At 41.2% G+C, this 23,759-nt stretch overlaps 1 protein-coding gene across 31 annotated transcripts in view; it reads left to right on the forward strand.

Moving 5' to 3' along the window:
- The window catches only part of RBFOX1 (RNA binding fox-1 homolog 1), a 2,485,439-nt gene extending 2,463,057 nt beyond the window's left edge, over positions 1-22,382 (forward strand). For 10 of the 31 annotated variants that reach the window (XM_073015143.1, XM_073015158.1, XM_073015150.1 and 7 more), the window contains 3 exons: positions 2,633-2,685; positions 18,390-18,465; positions 19,965-22,382. In XM_073015143.1, the coding sequence (XP_072871244.1) occupies positions 2,633-2,685; positions 18,390-18,465; position 19,965 (130 nt within the window). In that variant the 3' untranslated portion in view covers positions 19,966-22,382. Of the gene's footprint in view, positions 1-2,632; positions 2,686-18,389; positions 18,466-18,824 lie in introns of all 31 variants that reach the window. The other 21 variants (XM_073015144.1, XM_073015152.1, XM_037989542.2 and 18 more) reach the window with 3 other exon arrangements.
- The last annotated feature ends 1,377 nt before the right edge of the window (positions 22,383-23,759 follow it).

The raw sequence follows: 23,759 nt of genomic DNA on the forward strand, positions 1-23,759 counted from the left end.
ATGATTGCGGGTAAAATAGTTCAGATGGTTTCTATCTCCTGGGCATCATAGATGATCCATTTATGGGCCCTCTAAGTCAATAATTTCTTAATGTTCAAGGTGAAACAGCTGTATATAAAACGGCGTATCATGGTGGATATAAACACCAACATGCAATCTCCCCTTAGAACTCTACCAGAATTTTTCTGTTGTCCTGACAATGTAAGTCACCCCAAAGCCAATCTCTGATTTTACTGACATTTCCTGTTAATTTCACTTGTCAATTGATGAAAGCATAGTTCAGGGGAAGTAGTGATCATACAGATTGAATTCATGGAATTAATGAACTCTATAGAAAGGCACTTTTCTGACACCTTATGGTGACCTTTCTGGGATGTAATGGGATTATGTGGATTAAATAAAATAGTACAGAATGGATACATCCAAAAAATACTTAACTGGTAGCCATTAACTCCTTTTGGCATTGCTGCAGAGTCCATGGCATGTTCTTTTAAATGTCACTATTATTGAGAACTCTGTGCCTTGAAATATATGCAAATTCATAGTCAACAGTAATCTAAGCCAACTCTTTTGAAGAGGGCAAGTTGTCAAAAGGGAGTAGTCCCTTTAGTTCTGAAACTTAGTGATCAAAAAGACCATGGGTAAAACAATAAATAAAAATCAATACACATAGGTTTTCAAAAAATTGAGGGAGAGAAAGAACAAAGGGAAAATGAGAGGAGGGAAAGAATGAAGGGAAAGAAAAAATAGAAAAGGAGAAAAGGAAGGAGAAAGGAGAAATGGAAGGAAAGGGTAGGAGAGGAAGAAAGGAGGAAGGAAAAAGGGTAGCTTAAGTGCATAGTGTCAAAAAGAATATTTTCAAGGACACAATCTTACAGTAAATTTTGAAACAATTTAAAAAACCAAGCCTAGTTTCTTACAGGGCTGTTTCTAATCATACTGGCAAGGTTGCACTTTAAAAGTTCCGTTTGTTCAGTCACAATTTTACCTATATTTTGTCTCCAAGTGGCTTTCCTCATGTCTAGCACACTGGACAGTTCCTTAGGGGAAGTTGCAGAAAGGGAACACAAGCTAGCAATCTCATCTAGGATTAGGGAATAGAAATTGGGTAGAGCTGCCCCACCCTCCTGCCACAGATATGTGAATGCCTAGTGCGAAGACCTTGTCCCCTTTGGATAAACCAGGTCGCCATTCTTGCTTATGGTAGCATTCTTCTTGTGAGCATTCTGTAAATAGAGATTATTCTAAGTGCTTGTTTTGTGCACCCCAGAATACCATACCTGTAGTTAGGAATTCCCGTGTTGTTACCCCTTGTATAAGCCAAAGGTGAGTAAGTCAAATATTTAACCAAAATATCTCCTTTGTTTTCAGGGTTATTAAATTTTATTGCTCCTCAAAACATAGGGAATCCAGGGCCAGATATTCACAGGGTTCAAAAAGCCTAAACAAAAAGATAGTCCAAAATCTTATGTTAACTTTTGTCTTAAGCGATAAACTTAGTTGTGACTTGTTATGTAGAAGTACTAAAAATGCTATTTTCAAAGCATGTATAATTTGTTTATATTTTATTGGTGTAGAAATGATTAGAATTTAACTGAATGTGAAATTTTAGGGAATATTCAAATGGCAGCTCTATATTCCACGGTGTACCTTTTTGCAACAGTAAAACTTTCTTAAGATGTTTTAAGAAATGTTCAATCACTAGATACCTTTTGAAGCACTGAAACATTTGAACAAAACCAATCACTCTAAGAAAAAAAAAATGCATTTATCTTGGTTCTTGATGATCCATAGGCATGGTAAAGATCTAACCAGTGAAAACCCAGAGCTCCTGTATTGCTGCTGTTGAGGCATTTAAGAACCTAGCCAACCTCATTGTGCCATTTTTATAATTTGCCTGACACAGACGATCTTATTTCTAGAGGAATAAGTGGTACCCCTGAATTAGAACACATTACATTGTGGAAATGTCACAGTTGGAAACATCTTAAGATAGTTTTATCATCTTTCTGGATTTACTAAAAGTAAAATAGCATTTTCTATTTTCATTCTTTTTAATACTGCATCATTAAAAATAATTTGGACAGATAGGGTTTATTTCAATTGATGAGTTATCTTAGCTTTATGTAGCAAGCCTGGTTTGATGAGGAAATTATTACCCATAACACATCACCATATAAAATTGTCTTCTGAAATGACAGCACTTTTTCTTAGATTTTTTTTAAGTCTGGAATTTTATAATTTTTCTAGCTAGCTGTAGTATAACTGTATTTCCTAATCAGTAGTCTCATTTTAAAAAGTAATCTCCTTAGCATAGAAATTCATATAAGCACAATTTGAAATGCTTTAGCCTTAGAAACATTCCCTGGCATGTTTTGGTAACACATAGTATTAATATTTGGTGCAACAGCTTGTACATGGTCCATATTCTGACATTACCATGACTTTAAGAGGTCCCCGCATGCTTATTTCATGATCTTTCTAAACTCTGAGGTACATCAGCACATTTCCTCGCAACATCCATTCACAAGCAGCACCCTCCCCTCCCCTCATCTGTACACATCAAACCAATTGGCAGAGAGCACATTTCCCCCTGAGCGAGCAGTATTGTGAATTTTATCTTCTCTTCCAGAAATCAGTTCGTCTTCGTTGCAGCAGATGAAATTTCTTGTAACACCTCTGCAGGTAACAAACATTGCTACTTCTTGATGCATCCATCCAAGTCTCAGTATCCTTTTTTTTTTTTTTCCTTCTTCACATGCTGCAGTTGGTCAGTCTAGAAAGTTTAAAAAAAAGTTCTTATATCTTTGGAGTACAGCTGAAGCCTTGAGGCTCTGCCATGTAAGACATTAGGCATTTTGCTAACTTTGATGTTTTATTTCTGGTTTTAATAATACATGGTCCAGAAAAGTAAGACGATGTTGAATGAATCCACAAGAAAATTCTAACAGTATAATCAGTGCTTTTATGGTGAAATACGTAACAGGGAGATTAGGTACACAGACGTATGGCTTCCATGTTTTTTGACGTATTATGTCTGGGTTAATAGAGATTGATGTGTGAATTATTTGGGATCTTTATGGAATACTAGAGGCTATAAAAGACTGAATCTATAAAGCTAGAGGCATTCGAGAATATTATCTGTCTTATAAGAAGGGGATCTTCATTCTATTAGCCAAAGATCCTCTATTTCTTTTCTTGTAAAACATCTCTCAAGTAGCAGAACTTACACCAAGTCTTTTGGTTTTGAAACCAGGACATTGGCAAATGGAAATTGCATAGCTGCATGATATATCCGTCAAAATAACACCTGTTTTTCTTTGATGTGGTTCAGAACAGTTAAATTTGTACTTTCATTAGTATGGAATTCAATGCCAAGATAGGTGAGTGCCTTAACACTAGATTTATTTTTCCGTTTTTGTTTTTTAAACCTCACCTATGACCAAAACAATCACTAGGAAGTCTTGCCAATGCAGTGCTTTCAGCCTGCGAGGGAGGACGTTACAACTTATCACTACATAACTGAGCATCCCATGACCTTCAGACACATACATTAAACTGAATCTTACAAATAAACACTCATCTGTTACCTTTTATCAATGGTGCAGTAAAGAAAGGCTTATGTTTCACTCCCTATTTACCGCCTTTGGTGAGAATAAATGAATGAAAGGAAGCAGAGAGAGCTAGGAACATACACCCAACCATCTCTGTTCTAAAAGGCAGCGTCAGTTTTATTGATATGGTCAGCCTCAGCCTTTATAACGGGTTTAAAGTCTTACCCGGTGAGTTCAAGAGGTATGCATGATGCATGCTGACATTTTAAAGCAATGGTATACTCTTTCTATAAAAACCCTTTGATGATGGGTCCTGCAATTTCCCTCTTAACCCCTAGAATTCATGTCTCTGCTTCTCACTGTAAGAAGTGGCGACATCCTTAACACTTGACTAATGCCCAACGCTAGATGCAATCGTTAATTGAATTGCTAGGAGTGGCAGGGGAATGTTCCCACAATACAACAGTTGTTTAACATTTTCAGAGCCTTAGTGAAATGGAGCATGCAACGAAAAGAGAGACTGCTTGGAATGGGAGGTAGGGGTGGGGAATAATGTTAATTTAAAATGTACATAGGCATCATGTGTAGATGCCTCAGTGCACTAGAGCTTCTGCCTTCTGTTAACCCCTGTGCATGTCCCAGGTTCCAGTATGTTAGGTTATATTTGGACATCTTAGATCAAACATGAAAAAAGATATTGATTTTGCCCCGTGACTTAACAAATCCTGCCTTGTAAGCAAGTGATCCACACACAGTATCTCTAAAAAAGGCAAGAGAAAATGAAAGTTTGCCCGAGTGTGGTGTTTCCATCTACCTAATCTAGATGGCTGCTCAGTAAATTCTTCATGAATTGCGATTGATCACATTTCAGATTGAGAGAGATATCCCTGTTCCTTTGATGGCCATTTTAATATGTTGTATGCGTCATAAGGTTCCATTTGAACTCTGAATTTTGAATGAAGCATGAAAAAGGAGACACCCATATCAATCAAATGTCAGATTATCTCCCAGCAAGTTCACTCTCCTCATAGAACGAAAATGAAAAATCATAACTGCTCAGTCAACAAAGGTTGTAACTTGTGGTTTTAATGAAAGCCTTCTAGGGCATCTCCTACACGCTGAAAAAAACCTGCTTTGGGAGGCTGAGCCGGATGGATAATGAGGGTCAGGAGTTCAAGACCAGCCTGGCCAACACAGTGAAACCCCATCTCTACTAAAAATACAAAAATTAGCCGGGTGTGGTGGGGTGTGCCTGTAATCCCAGCTACTCAGGAGGCTGAGGCAGAGAATTGCTTGAACCGGAGAGGCAGAGGTTGCAATGGAAAGAGATCGTGCCACTGCACTCCAGCCTGGGCGACAGAGCAAGCCTGTCTAAAAAATAAATAAAATTAAAAAAAAGAAAAACGGCTGTGCCCATTACCCCCATTCTAAACAGCACTACTGTAAATGAGGTCTCACCTCCTTATAAAAACATTTACTAGGGCAGGTTTATTGAATCCTGCTATCTACTGGATATCAGAGTTTGACAAAAGGCAAGTTCTCTCTTTTTAAATGGAGAAAAAAAAAATCAACATGCTTAACATTTCAGTGCGGGGCTTGATGGATGTTGTAACTGAAATTCGTATAAAGAGGTGTTCTTGTCACATTGATACCCATGGTGAATGGGCTAAGCACAGGCAGTTGTCTGGGGCTTAGGGTAGAGATCATGAGATGAAAATCATTAAGGAGTAGAACAGCAGCATTTCAGGATTTTTTTCTTCCAGTTTCCCAAATAGTGATACCTTTTACATGGGTCTTTTGTTGAGTGCGCCAACATGTCTGGTCTGCTTTTTGTAGCCACATAGAATAGGCATTATTCATTAACCTTTGTGATCTATGAGACTATCATCTTTACGAGGATGTTTTCTTACCCAGGGGTTTCAACAATGGTATTTGTTGTTTTGTTTTGGTTGATCCGAAAGAACATGTGCTCTGTTGGGTATCACTTGGGACTAGGCTTTTAACAGGGCAGGACACCTCCTAATGCATCCAGCTTGCACACTTGAGTAGTTTCTCATTCGGTAATGTCAAGAACTTTTGATGAGTTGGATTCTGCCAGAGATGGCAAAAAAGGGGGAAAATGATTTTCCCTTCTTAGACAGGAGGTCTCCCTCTGTGATTCATTAGGACTTTTCCAGGGTGGGCTAGTGATGTAGTAGTTGTAGAAGAAGAAACTGGTATGGGAACAGAGGCTGAAAAACAGGTTACTTGTTTTGATCAGTGACTAGAAATTCATTTTAGTCGATTAATATCTTGAGTCCTTGCTGGGTATCAGGCACTGTTCTAAAGCCCTGGGGACATAGCATTAAGTGAGTCAGAAGCCCTCATCAAAAGAACTTCGTTGTATTGGAGAACAGATCCCAAACCATGTATATGAATAAGCAGATAATACACATGCGTAGTAAGTTGTGAACTTACTATAATGAATCAAAAAGCAGGGGAGGAGATAGAAAGTAAGGTGCAATGCTATTTTAGACTGAGTGATCAGAGAAGGCCTATCCGAGGGGGTAACATTTGAGCAGGGATCTAAAGCGAAGGTGTGACCCATGAAACATATAGCAGGTGCAAAGACCCTGTGGTTGAGGCGTACTTGAGGTGTCCAGGAGTAAGACCATCCAGTATGGCCCACGGACGAGTACAGGTGAGTGTTTTATAGATAACATCTAGGAGGTAGCCAGGGGTCAGAGCAAGTTAGGACTTGGAGGCCACAGAAAATGTTGGGATTCTAAGAGTGATATGGAGGCACTGGAGGGAGGGTTGTAATCTGACTTTAAAGATCAGATAGACTTTAGATCAGATTAGGAGACCACAAACTGCAAACAGAAGAAATAGCACTGAGAGGGGATGGGGGAGGCCCTTACAGCTGTCCACAGAGGGGTGACAATGGCTGGGGTTAGTGGGGTGGCTGTGGGTGAGAAGTGGTCATCTTTAAGCTGTGTTTTGATGGCAGAACAAACAGGACACGCTGGCAGATTAAAAGTCTACAAGGTCGAGTCTGTTAAATGTCCACTCCCCCACTCTTGTTCTAAAGGTCTATCAGTTAATTCCATGGAGTACCAATGCTTTAATCCCTGAGGAAGGCAAACCTTTTATCCCTGCAGTAATAGTCCCTTGTAGGGGCTTTGCTGAATTCTCCAGGGGGTAATCGTAACTTACCATCATTTATTGAGCAAATTATGTGTGCTAGTATGATATACATACATGCATGAATATGTATAATGCATGTATATGTGTATGTATATATACACACATATACATGCATGTATAGTTTATCACGGCAGCTCAACAAGGTGTTATGCCCATTTTGGAAAGTGAAAAACACACACTCAGGTTTAGAAACATTCAGTAGTTTGCCCACAGTCACACAGGAGTCCATCTGATGCCAAAACCCTTCCTCTGGGTCACACTGCGTCCACACACTCCTCTTTCTTTTCCCTTGGAACTTTGACCTTCTGACTCCAGATGGAATTCCATCTTCACCAGTATACTATCTTGCTCTTATAAAACTAGTATTTGAGAGTTGGGATGACAAAGTTGTTACTATTCGGAAGAGACCAAAGGGCACTGAATGGTTCTCTAGTGGTTGTTCCACTGGAAGTTTCTTTAACTTGGCTTGTCCCCTTCAGGCAGCAGGCATTTATTTAGTTGTGTGTGCTGGGAGTACTGGTGTAGTTGTGGGGATAGAGGTAGCAGATGTCAGGTCAGGAAGCGTGTTGTGTATTAAGGGAAGACAGAGTTAAGCAAGCCTACTGTGTTCTAGGTTAATTCACCAGACGTCTTTTTGCTGAAAGTTAGTGGCTGAAAATCAATTAACAATATTCTAGTCCCTGAAAACCACCAGAAAGGTTGAAATAGTTGTTTTAGACACAGAGTCCAAGTGGAAAGCTCCCAGCTATCCCCTGCCCAAATGCCCAAAGGGTGTGTGTGTGTGTGTGTGTGTGTGTATGTATAAAGGGGGTAGGTGGAAGCTGGGACTCGCTAGCAGGAAGATATGCCCCCTCCACCATGCCAGGACCCACCACGCATTCCCTTAGTAAATCTGGGGACACATTTCCATCTCAGTTCCTGATGAGTATGGGACACAACCCATGTGGGGTTAGGGTAGGGGTCTGCAAAAAAGCCTTGGCCAAGTGAACACATCTGCAACAGCTGTTGAAACTGTCCTCTGTGGGACAGGTTGTCACCCAGGTTACCAATTAGAAGCAACTTCAGGGGTACAAGGAGGTGTCACCAGCTCCTTTCATTCTTCTATCCCCACTTCTCAACCTGTACACGCTGGCAGCTGCATTAAAACTTTAGGTAATATTTAATATTTAGAAGAAGTTTCCAAATTGGCCATTCCTCTAATTGATCCTTCAGCAAGTCTCATCTAATAGTCTTTCCTGCATTTCAGTGATTTGATTATTCAGCAAAGTTGTCATGCAGTAAATTGATTTGTGGCTAATTGGTCCGTTTCCAATAAAGTGTGATATGTATTATAATAGGGGAAGTACAGGGAGCTAAGGGGGCGTATAAGCAAAGAACTTAGGAAAAATACTCCCACTTATTGAGTACCTTCTGTATATGAGGCATAGTCTCAGGCTTGCTACATGCAATAATACCCTATAAAAAAGTGTTTAATCAGTTTATGAAAATTAAAGATGTCTAGATAGTCTGAATTAGCCTAAGTGAGAATTTGCTGAATCCATGCAGAATTTTAAAAAATCGAACAGTGGTTATCAAATTCTAGATGAATGCATGCAAGTCACCTGGAGAACTTGTTACAAATGTAGAACCTGTTTTGTCTTCTTCCCCTGGCCCTGAGATTCTGATTCATAGGTCTGGAGAGGGAGCCTGGACATCTGCATTCTAACAAGTTACACCCAGACAATTAGAAAAGACGTCACACCTTGGGAAACACTAACTGATCAATCAGGAACCTTTTGGGGATGGAGTCTTGCATTGTCGCCCAGGCTCGAGTGCAGTGGCATGATCTTGGCTCACTGCAAGGTCTGCCTCCTGGGTTCACGCCATTCTCCTGACTCACCCTCCCGAGTAGCTGGGACTACAGGTGCTCACCACCATGCCTGGCTAATTTTTTGTATTTTTAGTAGAGACGGGGTTTCACCCTGTTAGCCAGGATGGTCTTGATCTCCTGACCTTGTAATCCGCCTGCCTTGGCCTCCCAAAGTGCTGGAATTACAGGTGTGAGCCACCGCGCCCGGCCAAACCTTTTCTTTTTGAGATAGGGTCTCTGTCATCCAGGCTGGAGAGTTCAGTGTCATAGCCTGATCTTAGCTTACTGTAGCCTGGACCTCCTGGGATCAAGCGATCCTCCTACTTCACCCTCCCTAATAGCTGGGACTACAGGCATGTGCTACCACACCTAACTAATATCTTAGTTTTTTGAAGAAATGGGGTCTTGCTCTATTTACCCAGGCTAATCTCAAACTCTTGGCCTCAAGTCATCCTGCCTCTTTGGTATTCCAAAGTCCTGGGAGTACGGGCACGGGCCCACCACACCCAGCCAACGTTTTTTGTTTCAGTAGTAAAAAGAGCACACAATAGGACTTGTTAAAGTTGTGTTCATGTGTGGCTGTGGAGTCCTTGAGAAATGTGGCCAGTCCACACCAGGATGAGTTGTAAATAAAAAATGCATGTTGGATTTCTAAAACTTAGTACTAAAATTATGTAAAATATATCGTTCATAATTGTGAGTTACACTATTGTAGTGATGACAGTTTGACTATTCTGGAGAAAATAAAAATGAGTTCACCTTTTACTTTTTAAAATGTGGTTACTGTAAAATTTAAAATGACATGTGCCTTACATGTGTGGCTTTCATTATAATTCTATCAATCCCGTTTTAGAACCACATTTTTCAGTTGGCTCAAATGAATATTGAAAGTGTGTGTGTCCCCAAGAACTGGTCATTTGGAGGTGAGGGATGTTCACAAGGAGTTAAAATGTTGGGACAGGTAATCTGAACATTGTCAGTGTCTTGATATTGTATTTTAACATTGCCTCCTGGTGATAGGTGGGTGTCGTAGAGGGAAATTCCTTGGACTTCAGGACCCGGAACCTCCCTACTTCTCACCCTGCTTGTTTTGTCTCAGAATCTTTGATCTGCTTGCTTTGAAGATGGGAGATGCCAGTATGTAAGACTTTGGATCGTCAACGCAATTCAGGGGTAGCTCTGACACATGTACCCCCCGGCTTTACCGGGAAGCTCACTGATCCCACATAAAAGAGACAAGAGGCAACAGCTGCAGTTCTCTCAATCTTAACTGATACTTGTTTGGTCCCTAACTGGTAACCATAACCCTCCTCTCACCCTCACTATAGCCATGTACCATCAGGATGCACCATTATCATCTCCATTTATAGATGGCATAACTCAGAAGAACTGAGATAACTTAGCAAAAAGTAACAGTCAGGGTTTCACTCTAGATATTCTGACTCAGGGATCCCCAGGTGCTCTTCAACCCTGCTTCATGGCAAGGTATTGAAAATCTCATGAGGGATACAATCTGTTATTCCTCCTGTGTGGTAAAATATAGTTGGGGTGCCATGGTGATTTCAAAGCACAGTAACAATTCGTAGTGATTTTGGTAGACCAAGAGTAAACACAGAGAAAGGAGAAATGGAATTTCTGAGAGAAGGATGGCCTTGAGCTCTGCATTAAAGATAATGTGCCTTCAGCTCCTTTATTAGAGGAGGTAATTCTAGGGCAGGAGAATTTCATCACCAAAGGTGGGACTTACTGTGTCTTTTTTACTGTGAGAGTAGCTGCTATTCTGCTTTCCCTCAAATCTGCTGTTGGGATTCAGAATATGAAGAGGTTTTGAACAGCATTGGTGAGGTAGAGAAAGGATGATGTGATCTGATTTGCTATGGGTAAATGGTCTGAGTCTTTTAGATGTCATAGTGTTGGATTGTGTATGCACTGTATGCATAGTTCTCATGATGTATGACAGGTATCAGTGGGCAAAAGCAAATTCTTCCTGTGTAGGCTCTAAAGAGCTCAGATGTGTTCCTTCCTACTTCTCAGGGGAGGCAGGGAAATCAAGAGGCTGAAAAATGTGCTAAGTGATTTCTAAAGATAAGCACTTTAAAGACAAGGTAAGGAAGATAGCAGCAATGAAACTCTGCTCCAATATGACATTACTACAATGTGTAACTCACATACATCAGAGCCAAGTAGAGATGACTCCTTATCTTGGAGCATTTCTTCCACTTCTGCTTGTATCATTTTTGGAGATTTTGCTGCATTTTTAGTCATTTTCTAGATCGGGGTCCCCAGCTGGACACACAGCAGGAGGTGAGCAGTGCTTCCTGTGTGTTTGCAGCCACTCCCCCTCAGTCACATTACTGCCTGAGCTCCACTTGCTCTCATGGGAGCACAAACCCTACTGTAAACTGTGCATATGAGGCATCTAGGTTGCACATTCCTTTTGAGACTCTAATGCCTGATGATCTGGAGTGGAACAGTTTTTTCCTGAAACTATTCCCCACTTCACTGGTCTGTGGAAAAACTGTCTTTCACAAAACTGGTCCCTGGTGCCAAGAAGGCTGGGGACTGCTCCTCTAGGTGTTTAGGGACTGGTTTAGTCCATCTAAGTATCTTGAGAAGCTTTGAAGATAAGTGGGCTTGGTCACCTCCATGGTCAATAAATGTGTAAGTCATTACTCAAAACTAGGAGAAGGTTGCAGTAACCACAGGAGTATTTCCCTCATGAACACATTCACTGAGTTCACTAACTAACCAACAGATCAAGTCCAGAACTCAGTTGACTCTTGTAGAGTGAAGTGAACCAGGAGCATTTCCTAGATAAACCGTTGCTTTCCGAATTTTCCAATACATCTAAGTAGTTATTCTTTATCCTTTCAGGAGGGTTTTTCCCTGTTGCAGCAAACCAACCAGGGTGCATGGCCTGAGGTTCTGAAAACTCCAATATTCTGTGGGGCAGAGGCCGGATGGTCGGCACCTGTTGCGTCTCCATGTATCTGCATGGCAGACTGAGATAACTTGTCCTTTCCTTGATTGGCTGTCTCCTGGAAGATTAGCCCAAAATCTTGGCCATTATTACAATCCAACATCTTCTCAAATGGATGCACACTGGGATTAGCTCAGATCTTAAAATCTGAGATTTGTGGGATTCTGGAAAATGGAGATTTTGGTTGTCTGGTAAATATTGGCACAAAGGTAAGAGACGGATCATTTCAGGTATACTGAGGTGTCCTAAGCTCAGAATTTTTGGAAGACCTTCTGTGAGGGTCCATATTCTAGGCTATACTTTATCCTCTGAAGTGAGCTTTTGTTTCCATTCTGACCCCACAGAATCCCCACAAGCTGAAGGGCTTTGTCAAGTCCGCAGTTGCAGAATTGCCAAGGGAGTTGTCAGAAGCCTTCAGCCTCTTTCAGTAGGACTGTGAGATCTTATTCTGTTTTGCTGCATTTTCATTTAGTGACGAGTATAGGATGGTTGAGTTGGAGAACAAATGCCCATAACATTTTATGATTGACAATGGATTGATTTGTAGTTGGATGAGGAAAGGAAGTAAAGCAGTAGCTGGGGCAGTGCTGCAGAACTCAGAAGCCACGTGCCCTCCCCTCTGGTCTTGTTCTTTCTTTTCCTGGCCGATATTGGCTGTGACTCCTTTCCAGCCCTTGAGAATTGCTGAAAACCGAGCATTTTGTCCAAAGGCAGAACACTTGGCCTGGAATGTGTGTTCCAGATGCAGTTCCTCCGGATGGAGAAAAGCAACAACTCATTGGTAATGATATCAGCAACAGTGCAAACCGAAGGATTGTCTTCAACACATCATTTATTTTTCATTTGGAAAAGTCCTCAAAGCCTAAAAATGAGGGCAATGAAATAGGATGAATATCTGAGTGGGATAAGAATCACTTCTTCCTGGGTGAAGGTTACCTTCTGATGTCCCCCTTCTTACCTGGTGCCCCAGAGCACCCCACCTAGTGGGATAGACCACAGAACTAGTCAGTGGGCCTTGTTGAAGCTCAGATCTCGTTTGACCCTATACAGGAAAGTGAAAGAACATCCCTTTAGCTAGACCATGGCTCTCTAAAGAGCATGCTTTTAGAACCATTGAACCATGGTTGGTGCCCTGTTGGTATGCTGTATGGTAAGTGTGTGACTTGCATGGATTAATTTTCCCAAATACTTAAGACTATGTCTTACATATAATGAGGGAGGCTCTGTAGTCCCTTAACTGTGTTGCAGAGACCAGGGCCATTCATTGATCCCTGGTGAGGCATCCCATTTTGAATGCATCCTCTGTAGCCCTTCTCTGTGTTGGAAAGGGTACAAAGCCCATGTACGTTCTTGCTGCAATTTGGCTGTTTAGGATGTCTTTGCTACCTTTTGAACTCCATCTGAGGACTGAATAGATTTCAACTCATCTTTCTGTTCCACAGGATTCACCCAGCTATCTCTGGGGTGGGAAGCATGGGGAGATGATACTAATGGAAGAATGAAAGTTCCCAGGGCATAAACGCCCCTCATCAAAATAGGGAGTAAAATACAGTGAAAATTAGTGTTCTTACTGTGGCCCTATAAGAAAATTGTGTTAAAACCCTTGTGTGGAATGCCAACGTGGGCCCACTGTATTTTGTTAGCATCCAGCTTGTTTCAACTAGATGTACATAGTACTTCTTACTAACATGTCTCGGTAGTTAATAAAGCACTTTAACATGGGTTCATATTCCCAATTCAAGAGGCCGAATCCTTATTCATTTTGCTCCAACACGACCTTAAGTGCAAGTAAGTGTATCTATTTAAACGACATCTGTAACTCATAAATTAGATCTTGACTCCAAAAGCATCTGTAATTTGATCGGTAGAGTTGCATGTGATTATATTAGAACAGAATCTTTCACTTGCCTCTGCAGACCAAAAGTCTGGGCAAGGAGGGAGAAATTGGTTTGTGAAATACCATCTAAGAAGCCATGCATGATGATCTCCTGTAGCTGTACGTGGCTTAAAATCTACCTGGTTTTCTTGAATGCACCTTGAATTAGGCAGGGCTCAGTCAGAAAATTATTACTTTACAAATGAGGAAGACAAGGCTCAGAGAGCATGCTCTGTCAAGTCATGAGAGCAAGGACATCATCAAAGCAGAACTCAGACCTGGATCTTCTTGCCCCAAGTACTGAATCTGCAAGGTCTCTGGTTGCTTCCCAGTTTTAACACTTGTTGCTAAAGGTCAAAAAGATGAGGTCTCATGATGGTTGCAATCTATTTTGAGTTCGCCAGGAAAGCAGTCCTCTATGGTATCTTTGTTTAGTTTTTCCCCCAAAGGCTTTTGATGAGTTTTAGGGCAACTTGGCCAGTGTTTTGCAAACTCACAGAAGCGATGTAAACACATTATACACTATTTCTAGAAGTCCCCAGAAACTTTTCTTCTGTCTTGAAGGGTTCTGAATGTGCCATGGAGCAGTTGACCCGGAATCTTCCAAAAGTGTATCTGAAAGACTCTACTGATAGATTCTACTAGTGGGATCGTAATTACTGGCATGAGTATCTCCCAGGCCCCATTTCCCTCTTTACTCCTTCATCTTGCTGCCTCCTCTCCTGCGGTACCATTGGCCTGCCCCTTTCTACCTGCACTGTGGCAAGGGCTGTGCTAGACACTGGGGATGTGTAAAGGCAGACAAAATAGACACTGCCCCAGCCTGCCTGGAGCTCTCATTCCAGGAGGGTGAAAGGTAAATGATCGGGTGGGGCGGGATTTAAGATTAGAGTTGCTATATGACATGAATGGGTAGGGATGAAGTTGGAAAGTGCCCTTGAAGAGCAGTCAGGCTGGGTGCGGTAGCTCACGTCTAATCCTAGCACTTTGGGAGGCCCAGGTGGGCAAATCACTTGAGGTTAGGAGTTCAAGACCAGCCTGGCCAATGTGGTGAAACACTGTTCTCTACTGAAAAATGTAAAAATTAGCCAGGCATGGTAGTGGGTGCCTTCAATCCCAGCTACTAGGGAGGCTGAGGCAGGAGAATTGCTTGAACCTGGGAGGCAGAGGTTAGAGTGAGCTGAGATCGTGCCACTGCAATCCAGCCTGGGGAAGAGAGCAAGACTGACTAAAAAAAAAAAGAAAAAAAAAAAAAAAAAAAGAAAAAAAAGAAAAAGGCAGCGAGCCAGAGAAGGAAGCATCTCTTTCTCTCTAGGGAAGAGAGATTTGATTTGAAACATAAAAGCTCAAAGTCAGGTGGAGGGTGAGCAAGTGCCAAGACTCAGCAGAGAATGGATTTGCATGTGTACAGAAACGAGTTAAAAAGGCTGTGTGGGCCGGGTGCAGTGGCTCACACGCCTGTAATCCCAGCCCTTTGGGAGGCTGAGGCAGGTGGATCACCAGGTCAGGAGATTGAGACCATCCTGGCTAACATGGTGAAACCCCATCTCTATTAAAAATACAAAAAATATTAGCCAGGCATGGTGGCAAGTGCCTATTGTCCCAGCTACTCAGGAGGCTGAAGGCAGAAGAATAGTGTGAACCTGGGAGGTGTAGCTTGCAGTGAGTGGAGACTGCACCACTGCACTCCAGCCTGGGCAACAGAGCAAGACTCCGTCTCAAAAAAAAAAAAAAAAAAAAAAAAAAAAAAAAAAAAAATCCTGTGTGCCTGGAGCACAGTAACCAGTAACCAAGGGCCAAGGGAAGGAAGATGAAGATTGAAAGAGGGACAGAGGCAGCTTATTTAAGTTTGGATTTTATTCTAGGGTCAATGGAAAGCCATTGAAGGTTTTAAGCAGGGAGTGATAGGATTTAGATGTATATAAATTTATACTTAAGTGGATAGATGGACTTGAGAGATTTGATACATGTAAATAGCTGCTGGTTTGAAGGAGCAAGGGTTGAACAAAGACAAGATTTCAGGCTGTTGAGTTGGTTTTGATGAACTACTAGTGGTTTATATTGGTGTAGTCATCGTGTGCGTGGACACATTTAAGATTTCTTCCGAAATTACTGATGAATGGGAAGTGGGGACATGGAGATCATGATCTGACTGCAGTACTGCACACTTTGGCCAGGGATGCATAGTATGGAGGATGACCATATTGCAGGTCATGTCCTAACATGGCGACCATAAGACATCTTCCCATTATTCCTGTAGATGTCCTGGGCATTGCCTTGCTCTGTCTCCGGGCTGTGCTTACCCAGCTCTGTGTGTATCAGATTGCTGACGTGCTTGGCATATCTGCTGCAAACGTAGCACTCAAGTCCACATCTTCCCTAATAACCTTGTGTCTAAATTGTAGTGTCACACAAGGGCGTGTTTAGAAATTAGCATCTGAAAAGGAGCCTCCTGGCTTTCAGTTTGAGCTGACATGGTCTCTTTTCCTCTGTGGAAATGAAATTTATTAATCATAATAAAACCATTGGATTCTGAAGGTAGAGGTCACCCTGAGGAGAAAAGAAGTCAGCTCATTTCTGAGGAATAGTTCAGTGCTGCTGTATTTTCCTTCTGCCTTGGAAGAAAATACTGCCGAATTGTTACCTTGGGTTTTCCACCAAGGTTGAAACTATGCCCAGTGTTATAGAATTTACCATTAAAGTATGCAGTAGTAAAAAGGTGAGAGCTACACTTTTATTAAATACTTTCAAACTGCCCATGTAGTGTCTCCCTAGAAGAGGAAATTATTGCCACAGTAAAATCATTTCCCCCATTTTCAAAATGAAATATCTGAATTTGCATCTTTTCACATTTGTTTTGAAGTAACACCATGCCATAACATCACTTAAAGTCTCAAAGATTTCAGTTTGCCTTTGCAGTTTATATCCTATTTATGAAATAGCTTTGCCACATGAAAAGTGCATTATTCGCCTCAGAAGAGAGGCGTCCCTTCATGTCATTGTTTGAGGATCAGGAGAATCCTGAAGCTGAAAGCCTCATCTAGATTATTTGCACACTCAGTGCCCTTTGACACAGGCAGATGGGCTTAAGAGTTGGAACATGCCCATGCAAACGTAGTATAATTGTTTTATTCCACCTACTAGGGTCTAACTTGGAGTCTGAGAAGGTCCATCATCCCGTTTCCTTCACCTTCCCAGACTCCACAGTGTGAGGGGTCAAGCATGTATTGGATTGGTATGACTTATCTACCAACTATGAGAAAGATTGGAAGGAAAATAGGGGAAAACAGGAAAGGAGAGGGGAAAAGTACATGCAAACTGGACTCTAAGGGATGGGAGATGAGTTTAAGGTTGATAATGCAGACAGACCCATTTCTTCCAGCCTTGTTCCTTCATTCAGGAAATGGTCTAAGTCAAAAAACCATGTAGATCCCACTGAGTGGCTGATGCATTCATCCTGAGCTGCTGTGAATGTTGGTTGCCAACAGGTACAGCTGCTCCCTTCTCCAGAAAATTGTGCCATGTCAGGAAGCCACTTTAACTCAGTGGGGCATCAAACTCAGTGGTGCATCACTCACTCCTCAGGAAAGCCCACAGCTAATGGTTAAAACGTACGTGGGCATTAAAAAGCCAACCCGCTTGCCTCCAGGTGGAAACAGCTGTAGCAAGAAACTCACAGGATCAGGTGGCAGATATTCTTCATCTCAGACCTTGCTTTTTTTTTCCTTGCTCTGACCTAGTTGTCCCTCTCTTCCTCTTAAGGGTACCCCCTTCTATAAGTCACTTGCGCAGGAATCTCTATTCCAGAATCAGCTTTCAAGGAACGGACCTCAGCTTCAGTCAGTATTAAAATAGCACCATTTATCTGGCAGGGCAAACAAGTATGGGCAGAGAATACAGTGGAACAAGCATGGAAGTTGCCTTAAGAGATTCAAGGATCAGGCTGGGTGTAGTGGCTCATGCCTGTAATCCTAACATTTTGGGAGGCTGAGGCAGGTAGATTACTTGAACCCTGGAGTTTTGAACCAGCCTGGGCTACACAGCAAGACTGTCTCCCCTATCCCCCCCCAACCAAAAAAAAAATTCAAGAATTAGCTGTCTAGTTATGTGACCTTGAGCAAGTGACTTCACATCCGATTCCTTTATTAAAAAAAAAAAAACTTCCAGATATTTAGCAGGCATTCAGTACACTTGGTTTCCATCTCTTCTCCATTTTTATTCTAAAGCCTATACCAGAAGCCATGACAAGGAGTAGGATGGTAGCAACAGAAAAACACAAAGATGAATAAATGTCATTAAGATTTGTTGTTTCAAATGCCTCTCTCCCTTTCCCAGAACCTGGCCATCGATGAATAAGACTGAAGTTCTGAAATAGGATCAAAACCAAATCAGTCTGATTGAACGGGAATAGGGGTCCCACAGACCCTTCAAAAGGGTGCTTCCATTCAAATACACTTGTTCATTTCCATTCTAAGATGCTGGACACTAACTTCAGACAGGTTCACTTCACCCTTTCCTATAATGGTGACAGTTGAATCAGGGGAAAAAGGCACTCTTGAGAATAAACATACCACCCTCAGTGGGGGTGCTGGGCTTAATACTTCAAGTTGTTACTTTCTTGCCTACCTCAATTTCTAAGGCAGTTACTTCAGCAGTGTAGAATCAATGTTATGTGGGGAGACAGAAAAAATTATATATTATGTATATGTATGTGTGTATGTATATATATTTATCTGTTAAACATAGCAATATGATCAGCCATGTTATATGCACAAAAAATGCATTGTGCACAGATGAACTCATATTACATGGCAAAGTAGAATTTGTTTCTTACTCCAAGATGAGTAGGACACCCCTCCATACTGTCTTGGTATTTTGGATTTTATGATTGTTATTTTGTAATTGTATACTATGGATCAATCTTCACCTCTATTTTCCTTTCAGTTACGGACGAGTTTATGCTGCCGACCCCTACCACCACGCACTTGCTCCAGCCCCCACCTACGGCGTTGGTGCCATGGTGAGTACCAGTTTCTCCTTGTCCTCAACTTCTTGCGTCCCCCCCTTCCTTCCCCCAAGCTGGGACCTCAGTACGGGTTGACGTCCTCTCACTTCCCCTTAATTGAATTTGTCTCTTGTGCTAACAGCAGCTAAAATGCCACATTAATCCTCCCAGTAAACTTGATAAATGTCTTTATTTCTTGGCAATGTAGTGCATGTAAGTTATTATATTTCTAATTTTGCAAGTCTCACCTAGCAGAGCACTTACCTTAATGGAATAATTAGTCATTTTGATAATTAAATCCATCACTAACAGAATGCAGTGTCAATGCAGAACTTTTTTTTTCTTTTTTCCTCCCTTGCTGCTCATTCACATAGCCCCAAGGTTCCAGCCCCAGCACAGACTTCAGAGGAGCTAAGCTGCACACTTCCAGGCCTCTGCTGTCAGGCAGCTGAGAATCTGACTGCCTCTCCTCCCCTATTACAATTCATGTTTAAAGTCATAGTCGCCCAGGAAAGAAAATAGAGAGGGGCACACTTTGTGTACCTAGTAAATAAGAAAGTAGAAGGAATCAGCTGGGTTTGGGGGTTGTCTTTTGTTTTGGGGCAGGTCTGGGTTTTTGTTTTGGGAGCGGGTGGGGGGAGGGTGAAAAATGGGAGGTAAGGGTGGGGTGAACTTGCCTGTACTTGTTCAAACTTCTATGCACTGAAACTCTTGAGTACAGTAAGACGTGGCCATCACGTGAGAGCATATGCAATCATTACAAAGCTTTGGCATGCAGTTTTTCTGCTTGGATCAAGAATATCAGTCCTTATCCTAAAAATGAATCCCCGTAGGCATTCATTTGAATTGCCAATACTTTTAGAAAAAGGAAATCGTTAAGTGCCACCTTGTAGCCATTAAAGCCATGGCCAGACACTTCACTGATGCTCAGTCGTAGAAATTCAGCCATGATTTGGAAACATTGTTTTGCACAAGCTTAATTACATCAAGCAATTCATCTATACAACTTCCCTTCTGAAGATCAGATTCCATACAGCTTGCAGAGTCAAGTCAAGAAGTAGATTGAGATTTTCATCCCAATTCTGCATTCAACAGCTCTGCTTCAACACCTCGTCCACTTGAGGAGTGTGTTGACGCGTTGAATTACATTCAGTAAATGGTTCACATTCAGCCTCAAGTGTAGATTATTCTGTTCCCTTGGGGAAGCTTAATCCAGTCCAATAAAAAAATGAGACAGTGAAAATCCTTCAGTTGTCCAGCTTGTAAGAGTCCTTTTAGCTAAGAGGACTGGGCTGAAAGAATTTGGTTTTACAGGGAATTTCTTTAGGAGGAGCTATTGGGGAGGGTCAAGAATGGCCCTATCTTTAGTTCTCCAAGAATGACCTGGGATGGGTAGGGGGTGCCTCCATTTCGGTTGGTTTTGAGTGTCTATTTTTCACATTAGTCTTTTTGATGATCCACATGTTGCAAAAGGAAAATGTAAAAAACACACCCCTCAAATTGCTTTGTTTCAGAATGCTTTTGCACCTTTGACTGATGCCAAGACTAGGAGCCATGCTGATGATGTGGGTCTCGTTCTTTCTTCATTGCAGGCTAGTATATACCGAGGGGGATACAACCGTTTTGCTCCATACTAAATGACAAAACCATAAAAACCTTCCAATGTGGGGAGAAAGGAAGCTTTCCGAGGCCTGAGTATTGCAATACATGCAGTAGTACATCATTTTAGCAACTCTAAAAAAAAAAATAAAATAAAATACAAATAAAAAGGAAAAAAATTACATTTTTTATCTTATACCTCAGATATTTTGTTCTGTGTATTTTAATATTGTGGGTCTTTAATTTCTGAAGGTTCCGTAGTTTGGTTGCTGGCTGTAGGAGTTTTTGTGGTTGATCTAGACAGATGCTAGATATGAATAAAAACTGGTTTAGGGCCATATCCAGAGTGCTATATTATGTAAATGAATTATATATGCTGAATATTAAGCTAACTGGGGTTATCAGCTGTTTGGGAAGAGTGTAAGTGACTACAGTAGTCATTTTTTTCTGCATCTGCATTATTTTATTTTGTGAAAGGGGAAGTTGGGAGGGGCTTAGGGGATTGGAACTGGGGTTTGGCTGAAAGACAAAAAAAATTGTAACTGATGAATCTAAACGACCCACTGCACCAACAATCATTTATCCATGGTTCTAAGTTACTCATTGCCAGTTCAAGCCAAAGGTTATGTTGTTAAGGGGGTGCTTCTAGTAGCACTTGTGCATCTGAGTTGAATGAAGCTGTGCAAACCCACCCTTTAAACCATTCCACCCGGCAGTATTCAGCTTCTTAACCACTCGCTATTTACGGGGGAAAAAAACCCCACTAGTTAGGCCATCAACAAACATTCTTTTTATATTTCTTCCAGTATAATAAATTATTGATATCATTGCTGACTTTTATATTATGGGAGGGAAAAAATAACATTAATAAAAAGGTGATAAAAAGCACTGTTTCTATTTTTTTCTTTTTTTCCAAAAAAAGAAAGTAATAACTTAAATTCTTTGTACCAGTTAAAAAATGTATAAAATTTACATCTGTGCAGTGGAGTTGTTAAGTTCTAGAAACAGTCTATGAAGCTTTAGTTTTAGCCTAGTAGAACAACTGTTAGAGACAGACGTATAATTTTTATGGAATTACATGATAATCATATTCGGATTTATAGAAGCATTTTACAAGTATTGCAATCATTGAGTAGAGATAATCATGGTATTTTCATCAGCTTGGTACTTTTTGAAACGTGACTGCGTTGTGTGAGCAATCTGCAATTTTTCAGTCCGTGAGATCCTGCCCTTCCACCTCTTTCCCATACCCAAGGATTATCTCCAAATGATCTCTTTAGTTCTGTCTCCATGGCCCAGGACACTTGTCAGAAGGATGCAAAAAACAACAACAAAGTAGATCCATCCTCTTCATCCCAAAAGAACAAAGTCTCCCCCCCCTTTCTTGGATGCAGGGCCAGAGTGACACAGGCGAAAAATTGCAGTTTGTCTGTACTTCTGTTTGAGCTTTCCACGTTGTCTTGTTTACAAGTTAACCTAAGTTGGGGTATCTGTCACGGGTCTTCCTGTTTTTGTATTTAAATGAAAACAGCAGCAGGCTGTCCCTGAGTAGTTTTGCTGCCATAGGTTAAGTCCTCATGTGTACAGTGCAGGCCCTGTGGCACGCACTTCAGTAAGTTATCAACTCACCGCTGTGAACCTGCCAATCCGCTGTAACAACTCTGCTTTAAAACAAAACCAAACAAAACTTAAAAAAAAAAAAAGTGTGATCCAGCTTTCTCTTGCCATCCTATGTGCATGCCGTAAGATCAGTTGGATATTAAACCATCAATAAAGTTTCACAAGATTTGAAAACAAAGTTTCTGTAGCTTCGATATCTAAGACAGATAGTGATCTTGGAAAGAGAAAAGGGGGAGGGGGAGAAGGTTTATCAGCCAAAAGCATACGAAGTGTTCTTTTCAACACACTTCTTTGGGTGGGTGAGGGGAGGGGCAAGGGGGTGTTTTATAGCATCACTGAGACATTCTCATTCCCCCCCCCTGGAAAATAGTGTTATGGCAATGGGTGCCTGGTTGATGTTCTTAAAGGAAACGAGTTATTAAAATACGATGGCATCCTCTGAAGGGAAGAAAGAGTAGGAAGCAGGGGGGCTATGGAGAATAGATTTCTCCCAATTGCCTCAGATGTCAAAATCCAGAATTTGTATTGTGTTTCGAATCACATAGAATTCTTACTGTGTTGGTTAAAGTAAAATTCATTTGCGGTTTTGATTTTCATCAATGAGCTGTACTTTCCCCCATGACTGTATGTAGTTTTAATAAAATCATTTAGAGTAAGTGGGTGCCAACTGATGTTGCAGAATCTTTTGTCTAGGCACTCCAAGATGCCGATAAGTCATTTTAAAAATGTATGTCAGAGATGTAAACAAACATTTTGGATTTTTTTTAAACAGTATTTATTTGGAATGTTTTCATTTATCTAAATAACTATTGCTATTATGAATTATGGAAAATTACTATTATGTGTGGCATATAGTGACTTCTTAAAACACACATCACGCAATCTGCAAACCCAGAAAATGTGTATATCTGTCTTTAGAAATTAGTGTTTATATCACTTACAGTGGTTTGTGAATAAAGAAAAATGGTTTGTAATATCAAAAAAATAAAAGCTTAGTCTGAAAAGGTACAAGTTGGTGTTCTGACTTCTTTGGCTTCTATGAGTTCTCTCAGTGGGTGGATTCATTGTCCACAGGTGTGACTGCACTTGGGCCCACCCGGAGATGGGGTAGGGGGGTTGGGTATTGCTTAAGTGAGCAGCAGGCTGCCCTGGCTGCCAGTAGACCAGATGCCTCTGGCAAGTGCCCTGGTTTTCTGGTTCTAAGTGCTTCCCTTCCTCACCCATTTTTCCAAAGAAGTCAGTGGAACTCACCCCAGCTGTTTAAGAAAGTGAACTAAGCTTAGCCGTCTCCCAGCATGGAAGTGTCAAGTCTTCGGTTTAAAACGAGATACATCACTCATCTCAAATATGTTCGAGCTATTAACGACTTTTTGGGAGACCTTGGATAAGATGAAAAAAATATAGCAACTGATAGAGTTCACATACATGGAGTGCCCATTACGAGCCAAAAGTCATGTGTTCCTTATTTAAAAATCTTATCAGAGTTGAACTGTCCACCCCATTTAGTTACTTAATATCTTAATCTTCTCTCATTTTATCTTAATATTCTTAATAAGGTGGTAACACAAAGGTTTTTCAAATGTGCGTTCTAGAAGCATTGAGTGTACACCCTGATTCTGTCACTTGCTGGTGGCAATCCAGGATGAATTAAACCAAAGCAGTGTGCCTCAGTTTCCTTACCTACACCTCAGGATGATAATCGCACTGACCTAATATTGTTATGCAGAAGAAAGCAATCTCTGTAAAGTGCTTGCAGCAGTACTTCAACTGCACGCTATTATCCACAGGTGAAGTAAACAGATTAATTTCTCCAAGGTCACACAGCAAGCAGGTGCTCACCCTAGGATTCCAGAATGTACACCCTTAACTGACGAGGCATGTTCTCACCTGACCAATGAGAACTTTATACATGAGTTTAACCCTGTGTGCCACCTGCAGGCTCTTTGTTCTCCAATCATTCTTCCACACTGCAGGTTGTTTTAACAGCATACATCTTATTTCAGTATAAGTCATCATCCCTTCTCTGTAAACTCCTTATATATGAAGATCATGCAGGTTATAAATCAACTTGTATTGGCCTATGTCAATTG

This window comes from Chlorocebus sabaeus, chromosome 5 (genome assembly GCF_047675955.1).
Source record: "Chlorocebus sabaeus isolate Y175 chromosome 5, mChlSab1.0.hap1, whole genome shotgun sequence".
NCBI classification, from domain to species: domain Eukaryota; kingdom Metazoa; phylum Chordata; class Mammalia; order Primates; family Cercopithecidae; genus Chlorocebus; species Chlorocebus sabaeus.